Source organism: Polistes fuscatus, unplaced genomic scaffold, assembly GCF_010416935.1.
Source record: "Polistes fuscatus isolate 324 unplaced genomic scaffold, CU_Pfus_HIC Scaffold4, whole genome shotgun sequence".
Classification (NCBI taxonomy): Eukaryota; Metazoa; Arthropoda; class Insecta; order Hymenoptera; family Vespidae; genus Polistes; species Polistes fuscatus.
The window spans coordinates 3587737-3604269 of record NW_025113118.1 but is presented as its reverse complement, the minus strand read 5'-3'; the positions used below and the strand labels follow the sequence as shown (position 1 = coordinate 3604269).

Below are 16533 nucleotides of genomic sequence, written 5' to 3'. Positions count from 1 at the left end.
GCATTTAATTAAAGAATTCCAATCAATTTTTGTTGTTTTGTTTTTGTTATTAACCAAAAATGGTCACTTAAAAACATAAAAGCAAAAGGTTCATCTGCTGCGTATACATTTGCTCGTTAAAATCTCGTTAGAATATGTAATCTCTCGATCAATTTTCGGAACACATTCTGCGCAAGGTGCAAAAATCAACGAGCTAAATCCCTATTGGTTGGCTTCGTCAAATTGTGCGATGCAATAGTAAATGGTGGATTCTGGGTTAGTGGTCAAATGTGTTCTGATGTTAACGACCCCCCCATCCCCACCCCCACCTCCCACTTTACTCGTATATTAATTCACGTATAAATCTAAACGCGTTTAAATTCACAAACACACACGCACGCACACACAAATACGCGAATATGAACACACCGATGATGATAGTTCTGTTTTAGCAGATACGAGCCGAATTTTAATTTACCTAAAACTTTCAATAACTTCAATATCTCGATCAAATTTAATCTCGATCAAACTGATAAAATGACGACATGCAAGATATCAAAATCATTTTCCCCGATGTTTCAATCGACATTTGATTTCTTTATTTTTTTTTTTTTTCTTTTAATTGTTTAAAAACGAAACCACGCCCACATTTTGGATTAACTCGTGTTTTGCAATCATTTTAATATTATTTAAAATCATTTCAATAATAATCATTATTTTACATTCGAGATGAAAATAAAAAGTGATTAAAACAATACAAAACAAAACAATTCGAATTCATTTAAATTAAGACGTTTATCGAACAAAAATTAGATCGGGATTGTTCGAAATACTCGACAAGTAATTCGCATAAATTTCTCTCATAAAAAGGATGACGATACATACTTAACGGCAACGTTATGATAGCGTTTAAATAATTTCATACTGTCACGCGAATTACAAAAACAACAACAACAACGACGACGACGACAACAACAATAACGTGTCGAAAAGTATTAAAACACGAAAGAAAACATAGTAAAACTCTTCCAGACTATACGTGATTAAAATTTAATACCCTTGGGTACATTTTACGACTGGTAGATTCGTCATGAGCATGTTTTACATAAGTGCTAGTTGACTAAACCCTAAACTCGTCGTTCAAGTTGAGACAATATTTCAAATTTACATTCATATACAGTAAATTACAAATGATTCATCGTATTGCGTCAAAGTTGCATTCGGATTGTTGAGTATGAATATTTCTTTACTTTTTCCTCATTCCGTTACTTCTCATACGTCATTCAATATTTCATTAGAAATAATTCGTACGATACGTCCGATAGAACTTTTTAAAATTCAACGAGAATTATTTGTTACTATTTTTTTCTTTTTTCTTACCAATTAAATAAAAATATCCGCTAATTTTACATTTTAACGTTTGAATTAAATAACATTATTATTTTTAACGCTTGTAAATTTATTTCCAAATAATAAGTCTCGGTGCTCCACCCCCACTCCCCTCTTGAAACTTAAGGGGTTGTTAATGAAGATAACCAAATGCCTACTACCTATCATAACGATGCGTTTTAGCATAAGGGTGAACAGATACCAATCGCAAAATCACGTTCTACCCCCGTCCCACCCCTATTGTAAATAAGTATTAAATTTGAATAATCTCGCGACGAGTTTCGCGATCACGATCTAGGTTTGCGGGCTACCAACACACCGGTTGAGTTTCGCATTTAATGAAACCAACAAAGAGGTTGTTATCAACGATCCGATGTGTAAATTAGGTTAAGTCTTAGCGCGTGCTCGTTCATGATGCATACGAGTAAAAGAAAAAAAAGAAAATTAAATAAAAAGAAAGAAAGAGAAAGAGAAAGAGAAAGGTGGAAAGAAGGAACCCAATGAATCCAAGGATTTACTTTTATGCGAATTAATTCAGAGTAAAGTGTAAAACTCTTTGTGCTTGCTTATCCTATCATCTTTGTCCTTGATCGTTGTTTCACCCTTCTCTTGGCTTAATGAGGTCTTTTTTTATCATTTTATTTTTATTTTCTTTTTCTTTTTTTTTATGTACGTAATAAATATTCCCCCCTCCCCTTTCACGACACTAATCGACCAATGTCAAACTCACTTTCGGCAAAGTGACCAATTAACGTCGAGAATTTCTTTTTTTTTTTCTTTTCTTCTTTTTTACGTTCGTCCTTTGTCTCGCAAGGAAAAATTATTTTGAAAAGGTAACTTGTTAAGATAAATACAATTAATGTCATCCTGATTTGAGGGTGCAAAAAGGGGTGCAAAACATTGATTCACGTAAATTCTTTTTTTTTTGTATTTATTGTTAGAAATTTAATACGTGCTATTTTTTTGTAATTATTTGTGTCGAGAGACAATTTTCTTAGATTTTGAATAATTATTAAAATTCTTAAACCATTCGTCTATAGTGATATATGTTCAGATTTGTAAATACATATTGATGAAAATAAATTGCTGTAAAAAAACCAAAAAAAAAAAACAACAAAAAGAATTTATGAAAATAATATTTTATCCATCGTTTTATGCGATGTAGATAATTATTGTAAAGGATGGAAATAGTTAATGAGATAAATTTCAAAATGTAACTTGATCGAAATCCTATAGTAGTAACAGTAGTAGTAGTTTGTATTACAGAATGGTTTACAGGGAAGCCATTTTAATGAAGCTTAATAGCTGAAGAGTTAAAATTGAAATAAAAAGAAAAAAAGAACTATGAGATAATTTAACGATATTAAAACATTAAATTCATGCAGATTTGTTTTCCTTTCTTTTTTTTCTTTACACCTAACGAGTGTAACGAAATTTCCCGTAGATCTAAAATAACGAAACGAAATAGGGATACAAAAGAAAAAAAAGTCTAAAAAGAGAACCGTTAAAACGTTGAAACTGTATTATTGACATCATCGATAAAAAAAAAAAAAGAAAAATTAAATTATCTTACCCTCAATGAGATTTTGAGTTCGTCGAGAAAATGGACGATCTAATAATTGTAAAAGAAAAAAAAGAGAGAAAGAAAAGGAATAAATATAATTTTGGGGCTGGGTATAAAAAAAAACATCCGTTTGAAGATGAAAGCTTTCTAGGATTCGTTAGTTGGTTGGTTGGTTGGTGTATTGGTCAGACGAATGAACGGACCTTACGGACGTCTGCTGGGTTCAAGGTCAAACGTAAGCCCTTCCATATAGAGACGACGTCTTTCCCATATCTCCTCCTACGAACCTTCGAAGACCCTTCTTCTTCTTCTTCTTCTTTTCCGTCCTACGGTGACAGTTATTCAATCTCGACGGAGATAACGAGTTTTTCGCGAGCTTTGTGTGCGAAACGAAGATACCAAAGAGTGAAAAAGAAAAAGAAAGAGAGAGAGAGAGAAGGAAAAGAGAAAAAAGGAAACAAAAAGAAAGAAACCAAAACCATGATTCTGCTTTTACCTTGATCGATTCCTTTCCGTTCGACTCGCTTAATGCGAGCTTTTCGAAGACTCGACAGAAAGGGAGGGGAAAGAGAAAAAAACGAAAGTGAGATATAATCTACGAAAAAGAAACACACACACACACACACACACTTGAGCGTACAGGAAAATGAATGATCGATAAAACGTCGTCGAATTATCGAATTCCAGTTTCTATTTTACTATTACTTCCGAATTTCCTTTCGTTTTAATATCAATTCCATATAAAAAAAAAAAAAAAGAAAAATAGAAAATCGTTCTTTATTTTATTAAATAAAAATCAACATAATTTACGACAAAGAAACACACATACATGAATACAGGAAAATGGATGATCGATAAAACGTCGTCGAATTATCGAATTCCAAATTTCATTTAAAATTACTCTTGAATTTCCTTCCATTTTAAAATATCAGTCTGATTAATGAAAAAAAAAAGAAAATTGTTTCTTTATTTTATTAAATAACAATCGATTAAAATTATCTACAAAGATTAACACTTTCGAACGCGTTATAAAAATAAAAATTAATTATACCAAATCCCCCGTTATAAAAAAAAAAAACAAAAACAATGTTCAGTTATATATATATATATATTCACACAACACCATTACAATATATTATCCTTAGGATAATATTACAACTATGTGTTTAGGATTTAACGATAAGGGATAGACAGAGACAGAAAGGGATGAGTGGAGGGGTGAGGGGGAGAGAATGTCTGTAAAGGAGAACTTGAAAGTTAAGGTCGCGTCAAAGTACTACGTCGGTACGAAATTGTGCAACACATACACGCACGCACACGCACCCACAGACACACACACACACACAAGTTGGAAGAGTAAGGTTTAGTCCAGAGAAATTTGCCTCTTTCGTGTGGGGTTGGGTGGGGGAGGTGGTAGATGGGGTGCGTTGTTAAGTGCAGATGCACGTAAATATCCCCCCTCTTAGAAGATTGTCGCTTACAACGTAGTCACTTAGAAGGATGGTCTTGCTGCTGCGGCTTTGGTAGAACCTAGCCTATCTTACCAACAGACTAGCCTAGGTTTTGACCTGTTATATCTGTTCCCTGATATGACACAAACTACTATACTAAAACCATAGACTGTCTTTCATGCTAAAAGGATCTTTTTTTGAAAGGAAAAAAAAAACAAGAGTAGAGAAATATAAAATAAGGAAGAAGGAAGAGAGGATTTGTAACCTGAACATATTATATTAAAGTGAACAAAACATTCGTGAATTTGTTAATTAATATTTCTCACTTGCATATAAAATAATTTTATTGACTTCGAAAAAATTGATTATTATATACTTATGTATATATAATTATTTTTTTGATATAGTTAATATATATATTAACTATTTGAAACAACATAATAATAAACGCACGAACTTTTGGTTCAGTCTGATATTAAATTAGGTTAGCACAAATGCATCAGTTTGTCGTCGTCGTCATCGTTAAAGTTTCTTTTTCTTATTTGGTAGGATGTACATAACATTTGTATAAATAATGACAATAATTGAAACAAGTTTGAACAACACGACCAACAACCATTACTATAGTGTGACACAATTATTCTGATTAACTCAAGGTGAACCACCACTTTTTGTTTTCAACACTCGCTAAAATTTTTTGTAGTATGATCCAAGTCGTCTTCGTTCGTTACTAAATTTTCTAAATTAAAATAGAAACATTTGGATCGCCGAATGAAAGCTTGTTTGGTACGATTGCAACACGCGTAGTAAAATGTATGTATTTTTGGAAGGAAAAGTGGGTTTCCAGGTCTTTATTCGATGCAAATGTTGTCGTCGTAGCGTGTGCGTGCTGGTGGTTTCCTCTTTCCATCGTTCTTTCTTTTTTTCTTTTCTCTCTTTTTTTTTTTTTTTAATTGATACACATACTTGAAACGAGTCTTTCGTCGTACTCATTACACCGATTAGAAATCGTAGAAGTTGGAATGAGAAAAAAAAACAAAAATTCCGTGCATCCAGGTTATATATACATATATATATCTCATCAATTTTACATATTAACATTTTACATACTTGCATGAATTATTCATCGAATCTTATTACAACACATATATATAGAAAATGGTATCATCCCTTTTTGTTGTTCATTCGAATATAACACACGAATTCCACATACGATCATCTTTCACACATCAGTAACCAATTAATATTTTATCATTCATTTTGTGAAATGAAAGAAAAGAAAAATAGAAAACAAAAAACAATTAACAATAAGTAAAGGGAACGTACGAATGAATATTTAAAAAGTTTATCAAGTTGCTTGATCTCTCAGGCCCGTATAAATAGAAGAACAGTTCGTTAAATCCTGAAGGATGGGAACAAACTGGATAAACTCTCGTAATCGAGAGTCCCAATATGAGCAAGAGAAGAAGAAGAAGAAGAGGGGAGGGGGGAACAGGACGAAAACAAGGACACCCGAAGGGATATATACAAGATGAGAATTACCGGATTTCAAGCAGATTAATGTTTGATTTGATCGAGGCCGAACAACCAACCTCTGCTGTCAACAACCTCTCATCCCCGCCCCCTCCAATTCTGTTCCTCCAGCTTTTGTGTAAACAATGTTAATTAGAGATGCGAATAGAGTAATGAAGAAGGGTTCGGTGGTGTCTCCCTTAAAGGACAACAGGAGAATAGACAGACAGACAGACAGACGACTTGTGTTTCCTCTATGTGCTCTACTACTTTGACTAGGAGCCAGTTTGACGCGTCAGACTAGAAGACCGACCCCCCTCCCCCTCTCCGTTTCCCCCTTCGTCATCAACTAACTCGATTTTGATCGTTAACGATTCCTGTTAGTCGACGACTACCTTTCGTGACTCTCGATCTAGAATTTTGTTTTCTTTTTTTTTTCTTTTTTTGTTAGTTTTAACGATGCAATCCTGACGCTGATTACAAGGAAGAAGGACATCGGTGACCTCGTTCGTTCGTTCGTTCGTTCGTTCGTTTGTTCGTTTTTTTTTAACGGAATTCTTTTGAATTTTTTTTTTATTATATCAAAAGAGTTAACGAAGATAAATTTCAAATTCTGTTGAATGAATATCGATGAAGGATAGATCAAATTATATTTTATTATCCTTATGAATAGAAATTTTGGAATGGTTTAACGAACCCCCCCTCGCTCTCTCTTTCGAAATTTTAGAAAATCTAAAATGATCAATGTGTTAAGAAGAAATCTGATTTCTTTTTTAAATTGCATCATGTTCGTTTATTTTTTATTAATCCAAGAAATGAAGTTAAATAATAATTATTCAATTAAGTGTTTATTTTGTTATAGGATGAGACTCAAATAGATGGGAACACTTTTAATACCGATCCGTGTCTCAAAAAGTTAATCGATAAATTTAACTTTTATAGAATTCTTTTATATTTTATCCCAATGTAACATTCGATCGATGCAAATGAACTTTTCGTACCAAAATTAAATGTCCTTGATTCTTTAACGATGAGAAACGAAAACTAGCCATCGGTACGCCGCCGATGATGAATGAGTTCGCATTTTTGAAACTCCCAATGATGTCATTGCGTAAAACGAATACACTTTATTCTCGTAAAGAAAAATTTCGATTGCGTTCCTAGTCAAACGCGTGATAGTAACTCGTTTTACCCACAGATGTCGCCAGCTGATACGATATATTTAATGGATGCCGGATATAAACGGCGCTGGTCGTAAAAATCGTCAAAAATTAAACTTCAATGAGATATTAAATAAAACTTTAATAAGATGATTATTATTTTTTATAAATTAATACGCAACAATGTGACATGGACGAATTGAAAAGTTCTAACGATTTGTTTTATTTCTTTACTCGATCAATTCCTTGAACGAGATTTAAAAACATCAAAAAAATCTTCATGACAGTCGAAGATATTCGAAATTATTGTTGCTTTGATTTCTCATAGAGACCATTGAAATAATAAAGTAATATAAAATAGCATTTTACGTAAAAGTACTTAGGGCAAAGTGCGCATTGCCAAACGTTTACAAAGTTGAAAGGTGCTAGGTTTGCTCGAACGAGGTATAGTGAATATGTAAACTAAATTGCTTCGGCTTACCAGACTCGTGTTAGTTCACTCGTCGATAGTAGGATACTCTACTCGAACTCCTCCTCCAACCCCCTTCCCCTCCTCCTCCTCTTTATACGCACTCAAACGAAGAGGAGAAAGGGCTTGCTGATAAAGGTCCGAGAAGGTAAATAATCGAAGGCACAGTACCGACCAAACCCTTCGTCTCGAACCCGAGTGTGTGCTACGTGAAATACCAATCGTAGAAGCAACCAAATATCCTTCGATATCGTTTCATGTATATTTCGTATCGTTTTGAACGTTAATTTAACTTATTTACATTTTTTCCCAATTTTTAATTAAATCAACCAACTCCCCCTCCACTTGCTTCTGCCCCCCCTCCCCGATTGTATTATCTTCGAATTAATACTGGTATAAAATATTATTGTTTTACTATTAACAATGGTTGATCCAAATTTTCTATGGATTAATTTAATACGAATCTTTTATTCAATTAAATAAATACGTTCCCCTCCCACCGGGAAATTTTGAATTCATTTGAAAATCTTCATTTTCCGTCAAGATTAATCGGTTAAACCAAAGAGAAAGAGAGTGAGAGAGAGAGAGAGAGAGAGAGAGAGAGAAGAGTAAATGGTGTGACACAAAAGAAAGATATCATCGTGCCGAGTGCACGCACGTTGAGTCCCGCGTGAATACGTGATAAAGCTTATCGAGACCTAATCCTTTCATCTTTCAACATAAAAGTCCGTAAAGCGAAACACGAAACACATAGACAGACCCTCGTGCAAAACCCTGGTCTAGTCGGAAAATTAACTAGATAGGACTATATTTTGTTGCACGTATATCTATTAATGTATAATACTAACGCAATGGTTGCGCAACCCTTTTCCCCTAGCATCCTTTCCGTGTCGCAAATACTAAACCGAGTACTAAAGGATTTGATTAATCGTAGAAACGTCAAATCTACTCTAATCTTTTTATTTTTATTTCTTTTTCTTATAAATTTTAATCCAATTTCTCACTCAAAAGTGACAAACGTATTGGATTAGTGAAAAATGAAGAAACTGATGTTTTGAGGATGGAGGTGGGTTCTGTTTGTGTGTATAACCTGGTCCAACTACGTGGGTGAGTTTATTTTTTTCTTCTTTTATATTTGATCAAGAATAAAAGTTAGATTCTTGTTGTTGGTGGTGTTTTTGTTTTTGATTGAGAGTCAAAACTTTTCAACCCTACCGCTAGTAAATTTTTAATCTATAGTCAGGAATTGTTTTCACCGTTCTTACGAACCTTATCGTAACAATTTTGATATTGTTTTCATTTATATCGATCTCATGCTAATGTATTTTCTAATACTCGACGTTGAATAAGTGTTTCCCATGTAAGAGGCAAGTTATTACTGTGAAGTTTTTTTGAATATTTATAAGCGTTTCCAAACCGTTATCTTGCATGAAACGTTAGGTTACATTAACGTTACGCTAAAAAGCACCGATAAACAATTCCTTCTCTCTCTCTCTCTCTCTCTCTCTCTTTCTTTCTGTTTTCCTAATGGGCTCTAGGGTATGTTAAATCTTACAGTTAATAATTAATCATGTTACGCAATTTACTATAATAAACGGTAACCACCACGTCGAAATTCCCCCCCCCCCAAAGAAATAAAAAACTTCATGCTGTTAATTTCATGTCGCTATGCGCGCGCATCGTAAATATCGCCTAACTTCATCCTGTTAATTTCGTGTCGTTGTGCGCGCGCATCTTAAAAATTCTCCCTCTTATCATTTTTTCTCTAACGCGCCAAAAGAAATATAACCTCAAAAACAAATCATCAAATGCGATAATAATCCTTTGAGAAATATTTTACGAGATGAATCCATCGATGATTGTCGAATAGAAAATATACAGGGTATCCTGTAACCAATATTAAATATTATATTTTTTCGTTTATTATTAATACGTAACACCTTTTTGATAGAAAAGTTTTCGTTATCGAGCGTGTTAAAAACTTTCATTTCGAATGTTTACTACAATTTTCAATGTATATATATATTGAAAAACACGAGATCCTTTAAAACGAAATACGAACTTTGTTGTCGAATCCCTCTCGTGACTTTTTCAAAACCCTTTTTTTCTTTTTTTTCTATACGAAAAAGCTCAAGTAATCGCGTTGAAAGCACGCGCTCGTATATATAGATGCATATATACGTAAAATACATATATATATATTTTTTGTTTTCAACGCAGGAATACAGATCGGACGATAGACGTAGAGACACATAGACGACGATATTAACGATGAGCATCTCATGCTTTTGATGCAGAAACGATGGTGGTGGTGGTGGTGGTGAACGCGTCGAGTGCCAAAGGAGAAGAAGAGTGCTCGAAAGAAATGTTTTCCCCCGCCCACCTCAACCCCTCTCCCTCTCTTTGGCAAATCATTCGAGTGCTCGTCTAACTTTTTCAAAACCACAACCCGTAACGCAACCGTGTTACGGGGAAAGAAAAAAAAATGAAAATACCCGCCCGATTATTTCGATTGGTGTAGATATAAATTTTTTCGAGCCTCCCTTCCCTTCCCTTCTCTCCTCTACCGTTTAATTAGTTTAAACGCAACTTTTTTGGTATAACTTTTATATTTATATTTATATCTCGGATCGGAGACAAAGTTAGGATGTGTTATGGTTTTTTTTTCAGCCTACTACTACTGAACAGAACAGAATTGAACATAACTGAATTGACGAATTTAATTTAGAACGTACGGTGGGGAGGGGGGAAAAAGGTGTAAGGTTTTAATACGACGTTATACGTGACCGTAACCGTACCCCTGTATCTTCTTGATTCCTTCTATGGCGTTTAACGACCTACAGTAGCTAGCGTATCGATTGTCCTGTGACCCTGTTCGAGAGGTGAATATCGAATTTCTCTGCGGGATACATACACATATGTGACGACGTATGTATCTATGTGAGTATCGGTGTCGTCACATATATCATACAAAATTAATACATACGAAGGTGGACCGCATACGGCATACGTATGCCAATCAATTCTCTCTCTCTCTCTTTCTCTATCTATCTATCTATCTATCTCTATTTCTATCTCTCGAGTGTTCGAAAAGAAACAAAAGATTGGAAAACGATCGATACGATCTACGCAGGCGTAACTATGTATAATATATTAATATAATACTTTATCTTTGAGTTGTTATCTTATCGGTAATTAAAAAAAAAAGAAGAAAAAATAATTCGTAGACACGTAAAAAACGTGCTGACGGAATAATAAACGAGATATAAAAAAAATCCCTGCCCCACCACCTCTTAGAAGTAGACAAATATTTATTTGTCCTTTATATATTATTATTTATTTAATATATATATATTTTTATATATTTATTAGATTCATTATTATATTTATTATTAAAAGCGAACGTTTTCGAAAGTTCGAACAAAAAACTACCCTCTCCCATCCTCCCCCTTTGGAAATAAATAAATATTAATTTATTCTATATATTATATGTATTATATATATTTATTATTAAAAACGAACCTTTCTCCAAAATTAAAAGGACGAAAAGCTAGAAGAGCAAGATAAGAAGGATACCAAAAGGGAGTCCTGAAAGAAAATAAAACAACAACAAAAAAGAAAAGGAAAAACTTCTTTTTGGTTTATTTCTCCTCAATATAATAAAAACATAAACAACAGTTAATAGGAATGAAATATAAATCGTAGAACAGTTGAAGGAAAAGTTGCGTCAGGATTAGACGACTACGACGATTACGACTACGAGATCTTTTTTTTAAACCACCTCGGGTTTCGGACCAATTATAATCTTGAATTATGAATTGAGTATAACGAGCCTGACACAACGAAAGCTGTTCCCGAGCCTATTTAAAAAGCCAGTGAGAAGGAGAATGAGAATGAGAAAGAAGAGGAAAAGGAGGAAGAGGAGGAGGAGGAGGAAGAGGAGGAGGAGGAATACGAGGAAGAGGAATAGAAGGAAAGGAGTGGGGTGGGGGTGAGCAGAGGGGAAGGACGTCGTAAGAGTGTTCACGAGAGAGAGAGAGTGAGTCGACCTTTCGGCAAGAGATTTCGTTGACTGCAGTCAAACACCAAAGGGGGTGGTGGCGGTAGTGGTGGTGGTGGTGGTGGACTTGTGGCACATTCTTTAGGTTCTTTCGCACACTAGGACACTGGGCTCACTGTGCGTTCGTCCCCCCCTCATTCTTTTTTTTCCTTCCATACTAACCCCGTATGCCTGCCTACCCTCCCTTCCTTTGTTTTGTTCAACCTTCGCGAACGTATTTCACCCTAGGCGAAGTTCCTGCGAAAGCCAGTCACCCCTCCCCTCCTCTGTGTTCCCCCCGTGTGTGTACGTTTGTTTTTGTGTACGTGTGTGTACGTACGCTACGCGTCGTGTACACCCCCAACCCCCATCACTCCTGTACCCCTCCTGCAATTGACTGTTTTATTCTTTCATTTTCTTTTTTTTTCTTTGTCTTTTCTCCTTTTATTCTTTTCCACTATTATTACGCCCTTTCTTTCCTTTTTCACCCCTTTCTCTGTTTTTTTTTTTTTTTTTTAGATTCACGTACTTCAGACTATCGAATGTTTAATAATTGGCAAATGAATCGTAACATGATCGGAGATTTGAAAAAGAGTTTCTTTGGTAATATGCGAACAGATTTTATTTAAGAAAGAAAAAATAAATAAATAAATGTAATTATACAATAACTTGCATGATTTCTAACTAATTTTTGCGTTCAACCATTAACAACGGATCAACCCGGAAAATTGGATAATTAATTTCCGTGTTAACAACTCGTAGCGAATGCAACCGTAAACAGGGGTCCCGGATAAAACTGGGGTTGACTCTAAACGAAGTTTACCAAACGATCTTCATCTCTCGTTTTTAGGAAATATGGGGGATGTACTCTGCACCCCCACCCCCAAAGTAATATCTAAGTTCCGTCATTACTTTTCAATTACGATCAATCTTCTTTTTCATTGCAATTCCCAACAAATTTTGATAAACATTATTAATAGAAAAAAAAAAATGGAAATATGAACAATTCGAATATGTAACGATAAACAAAGAGATTTAATTTAAGAAAATAGACAAAATTGTATACGATATCAGACAAAGTATGCAAAATAATTAAATGGATGGACGTTTAAAACTGACTGTGACATTAATTAAGTCTTTACATCGAAGGAAGCTAAAGAATAAAGTTAAAATGTTCACGGTGAGGTGGGGGTGGGGGTGGGGGAAGAAAATAGGTCCGCCTTTTACCAGGAAGGCAGAGTCGCACAAGCGGATGTCGAGGGGAACGAAATAATTAATCTGTTAACGTGTATATGTGTAGTGTATGTCTCTGTATGTGTATATTATCCATATAATACACGCACGTACAGAATTAACATCGTAAGGACGTTCTCTTGACGTGGATTTAACGTCAAATAAATAAATAAATAAAGAAAGAAAGTAAATGAAAAGAAGAAATGCAAAAGAGATGACATTACGGTATTATCTTTTGATGGGAAATTAAATGAGAAATTAACGTATGTTTAATTTGTTGTCAGGATCGTCAGATTGAAGAAGAAATTCTCTAGCATTTCATTTTAAACGTTGGAATAACTCATATACAGACTCATACATACATACGCAACGATACATTGACTGAAAGATTATGTTTATTCAACGAGTATTAATATATACGGTAGCTTCAAAGAAGTAATTCTATTCATATAATCCATTGAAGAAATCGCATTTCATTCGAAAACATTCGAATCACAATCACACACTTATTAAGATAATATTTATTCAATGAGTATTAATAAATATATAAGATAGGTAAATCACGAAGAAATTATAACCCGTGTTGCTTACAACTGACGTTTTATTTTAATACTAGATAATACTAGTTCGTCCAAATCAAATATTTCTTTTCTCTCTAATCCAAAATCAATCGACAATCAATCCTTTTTTTTTTTTAGTTTTGCACAAAAATAATAATCAAAAGACGATATGTAGCACGTGTCGAGTTATCCCCCCACCACTCTGGAAAAGTTTATATCTGATCCTGACATAACCTCTAAACGCGATTCAATACTATTTTTTTTTATCGAAAAAGAAAAAAGAACACATAGAACACACCCTGCGTTCTTTCGTACTTTACATCATACTTTACATCCCTTTTTTTTTCTTTCAAAGTAACCCCTCGTTACAAATTATGACCATGTATTTTTAGTTTCGTAAAACAAAATGGCGTGGTAAAAAGGGAGGGAAAAGAGAAGTTAAGTTAAACGAGAGTCGACTGACGGGTTTAAGAGTAGCATATATAATCTCTATAGAATCGAACGTGTTAAACGTTTGTTCCAGAGGTGACGATGTACAACGATCGATCGAACTGCTGGACAAAGTGCTCTCAGAGTACGACGAGCACGAGGCAGAAAGCGAAGTCTGCACCGGTGTTGGTGGTGGTGGTGGTGGTGGTGGAGGAGGTGGAGGTGGCGACGGTGGTGGCGGCGGCGGCGGCGGTAACGGAAGCGGAAGTGGCAGCAGAAGCAGCAGCAGCGGAGGTGGTGCTGCTGGAGACGAAGAAGAAGAAGAAGAAGTCGTCGTCGTTGTCGGGAACGGAAGAAACGAAAATATCGTCGACGGTCTTCTCAGAGATTGTGGCAGCAGTACGGAACCCAGTATTGGCCTCACGCCCGACGACGAGAGTCCTTCTTTAGGTACTATCAAACATACTTCCTTCCTTTACTTTTTTTTCCCCCGTTTCATTCTTACTTTTCTTGATTTTCCTTTTCTTATTTCTTTTTGTTTTTAACAAACCTAACCCTTTATTTTGTTCTGGTAGTTCTTAAGCCAACCCTTTCTCTCGGTATCTTAGAATGTTTGTATTTTTGATATCAATGAGTAATATGGTGGATGTTATTTTTTAATTTTTGTTTTCTTTTCGTAATTTATTTAATATTAAACTTATTCGATATTTTATGTATACCTATTCTTATCGCGAGAGATCAATTATATGTTTAAAAAAAAGAAGTAACATATATATATTCTCATATAGAATAATATTAAATAAAATGTATATATTATTAATAACATTTTAGCCAATTGTGTGGTAGCAGAATAATCTTATATCTTCTTTTATTTGGAAATAAATAATTTACATTTTAGAAGCTTTCGTTGAATGTTTTTTTACAAATTATAGGAGAAGGTCATTTGATCGCGCGTAGGTTAGTTTAGTATTCAAATATAATTAATCATTTGTATTTAAAGAAATTTAACGATTCGCTGTTAATCTTTCAAATAATTTTATTTCTTTTTTAGAATCTTTGAATAATTGAAATTTAATATTGTATAATAATTGAGGGGAAAAAATCTTTGCAGTTTGTTGACCATTGGTCGTAGGAATAAAAAAACACTTTCGAGTACCTGAACGAAACATTTGATCATTAGAAAGTGTCAAAAGTTTAATAATTAATCCAACATTGTTATATTCTTATAATACGTATTTCATTTGCCACATTTACTTGTCCAACTTGTTTTAACTATCACGTAAAGGATGCTGTCATATACTCGTCGGTTCATTCATTTTTCTTTTAATTACTTTTTCGGTAATTGGTTTCTCTCTCTCTCTCTCCCCTTCTCCCTCTCTCTCTCTTTATTCTTCTTTCTATATTTATAATATTTATTTTTATTTAACTAAATTTCTCTCTTCCCCTAAAAAAAGAGAACGTTGACGTTATTTTACAATTGTCTCATAATTGTCCTTTAAAAAAAGAATCGAAAATAATTCAAACGATCATTTCCCACTTAATATATATAATTCGATGATTATCAAATCGGTTGGATGAAATATTTTTTATTTTTATATCTCCTCTCGATTATATTTTTCCTTTTTTTTTCTTTTTTTATTTTTTGTATTTTTATTCTTGCTCGAAACAATAGGATCATTAAATTAACTCGCGTCAGATTCGCTCGTTAACAAACACAGACATAACTATACACGTATATAGAAAGATGTAGGAAACTATAATAATGCTTATCTACTTGCGCTTGTTTAATCAATTTCTGCGGGATAAGCTTTATACGTACATCGTATAAGCCAATGCAATAATAGCGAGTTATTATTAATTGCTGAGAGAGAGAGAGAAGGAGATGATAGGGTGGGGGATGAGAAGAGTTGGGGAGGGAGGCGGGCGTGTTATTAACAAGAATGTATGAACTTCTAGAACCGATTTGCAGTTTAGTTTCAATCCATTCGCAAATCCCGATAATCATTAATGTACCTTCCAACTACCAACCAACCCCCCCCCCCCATTCATCGAATGAGGGAAAAGAAAAATATTTAAAAATGCAACGAAATCCGTTACGTTACGATATTTATTTATAATTAGACCACAGGAGAGAGAAAGAGAGAGAGAGAAGAAAAAACAAAAGAAAATAAATTCATTTCGAATTGCAAACTTTTTAAACGTTCTTTTTTTTTTCTTTTTTTTTCAAATAGTTTTCCTTATGAATTACGAATGAAAGAAAAATTTGTTATATATTTTTTCGCTAACAAAAATATGACGTATCGCGAGATATATAATTATGATTGAAAAAATAATTTGGTTTGATTTATAATTTTTTTCTTATATAGGACATCAATCGGAGGACGACGGTTACATGAGCATGAATGGACGGAAAGCGAAAATGGCGTTGTTAGCATTACGACCGGTTCCGGACTGTCCGGAGCCACAGGATTCAGCGGGATTACCATCGCAGGAATTTCCTCCGCCCCCCGAAGAAGCAGAACGCATTATTTCTACCCTATTACCGATGTAAGTTAATCGTTGCCGCGTAAGCATATTTTTTTTTTAAATTTTTAATTTTGTTAATTCTTCAAGTGGTAGGCGGTAGAGGTGAAAGGGAGAGGGAGTAGGAAACAATTAAAAAAGAAAAGAAAAAAAGGAATTATTTTACGACCGCATTTATTTTCTAACCGAATTTATTTTATAACCGCAAATTATTTTCATTCCAAA

The 16533-nt window shown here is 34.1% G+C and overlaps 1 protein-coding gene across 1 annotated transcript in view; it reads left to right on the top strand.

The window, feature by feature from the left end:
- LOC122520572 (AF4/FMR2 family member lilli) overlaps nt 1-16533 on the top strand; it is a 77785-nt gene that overhangs the window by 34611 nt on the left and 26641 nt on the right. The window contains exons 4-6 of the mRNA XM_043640672.1: nt 13880-14046; nt 14173-14235; nt 16152-16332. Of these exons, the coding sequence (XP_043496607.1) occupies nt 13880-14046; nt 14173-14235; nt 16152-16332 (411 nt within the window). The remainder of the gene's footprint in view (nt 1-13879; nt 14047-14172; nt 14236-16151; nt 16333-16533) is intronic.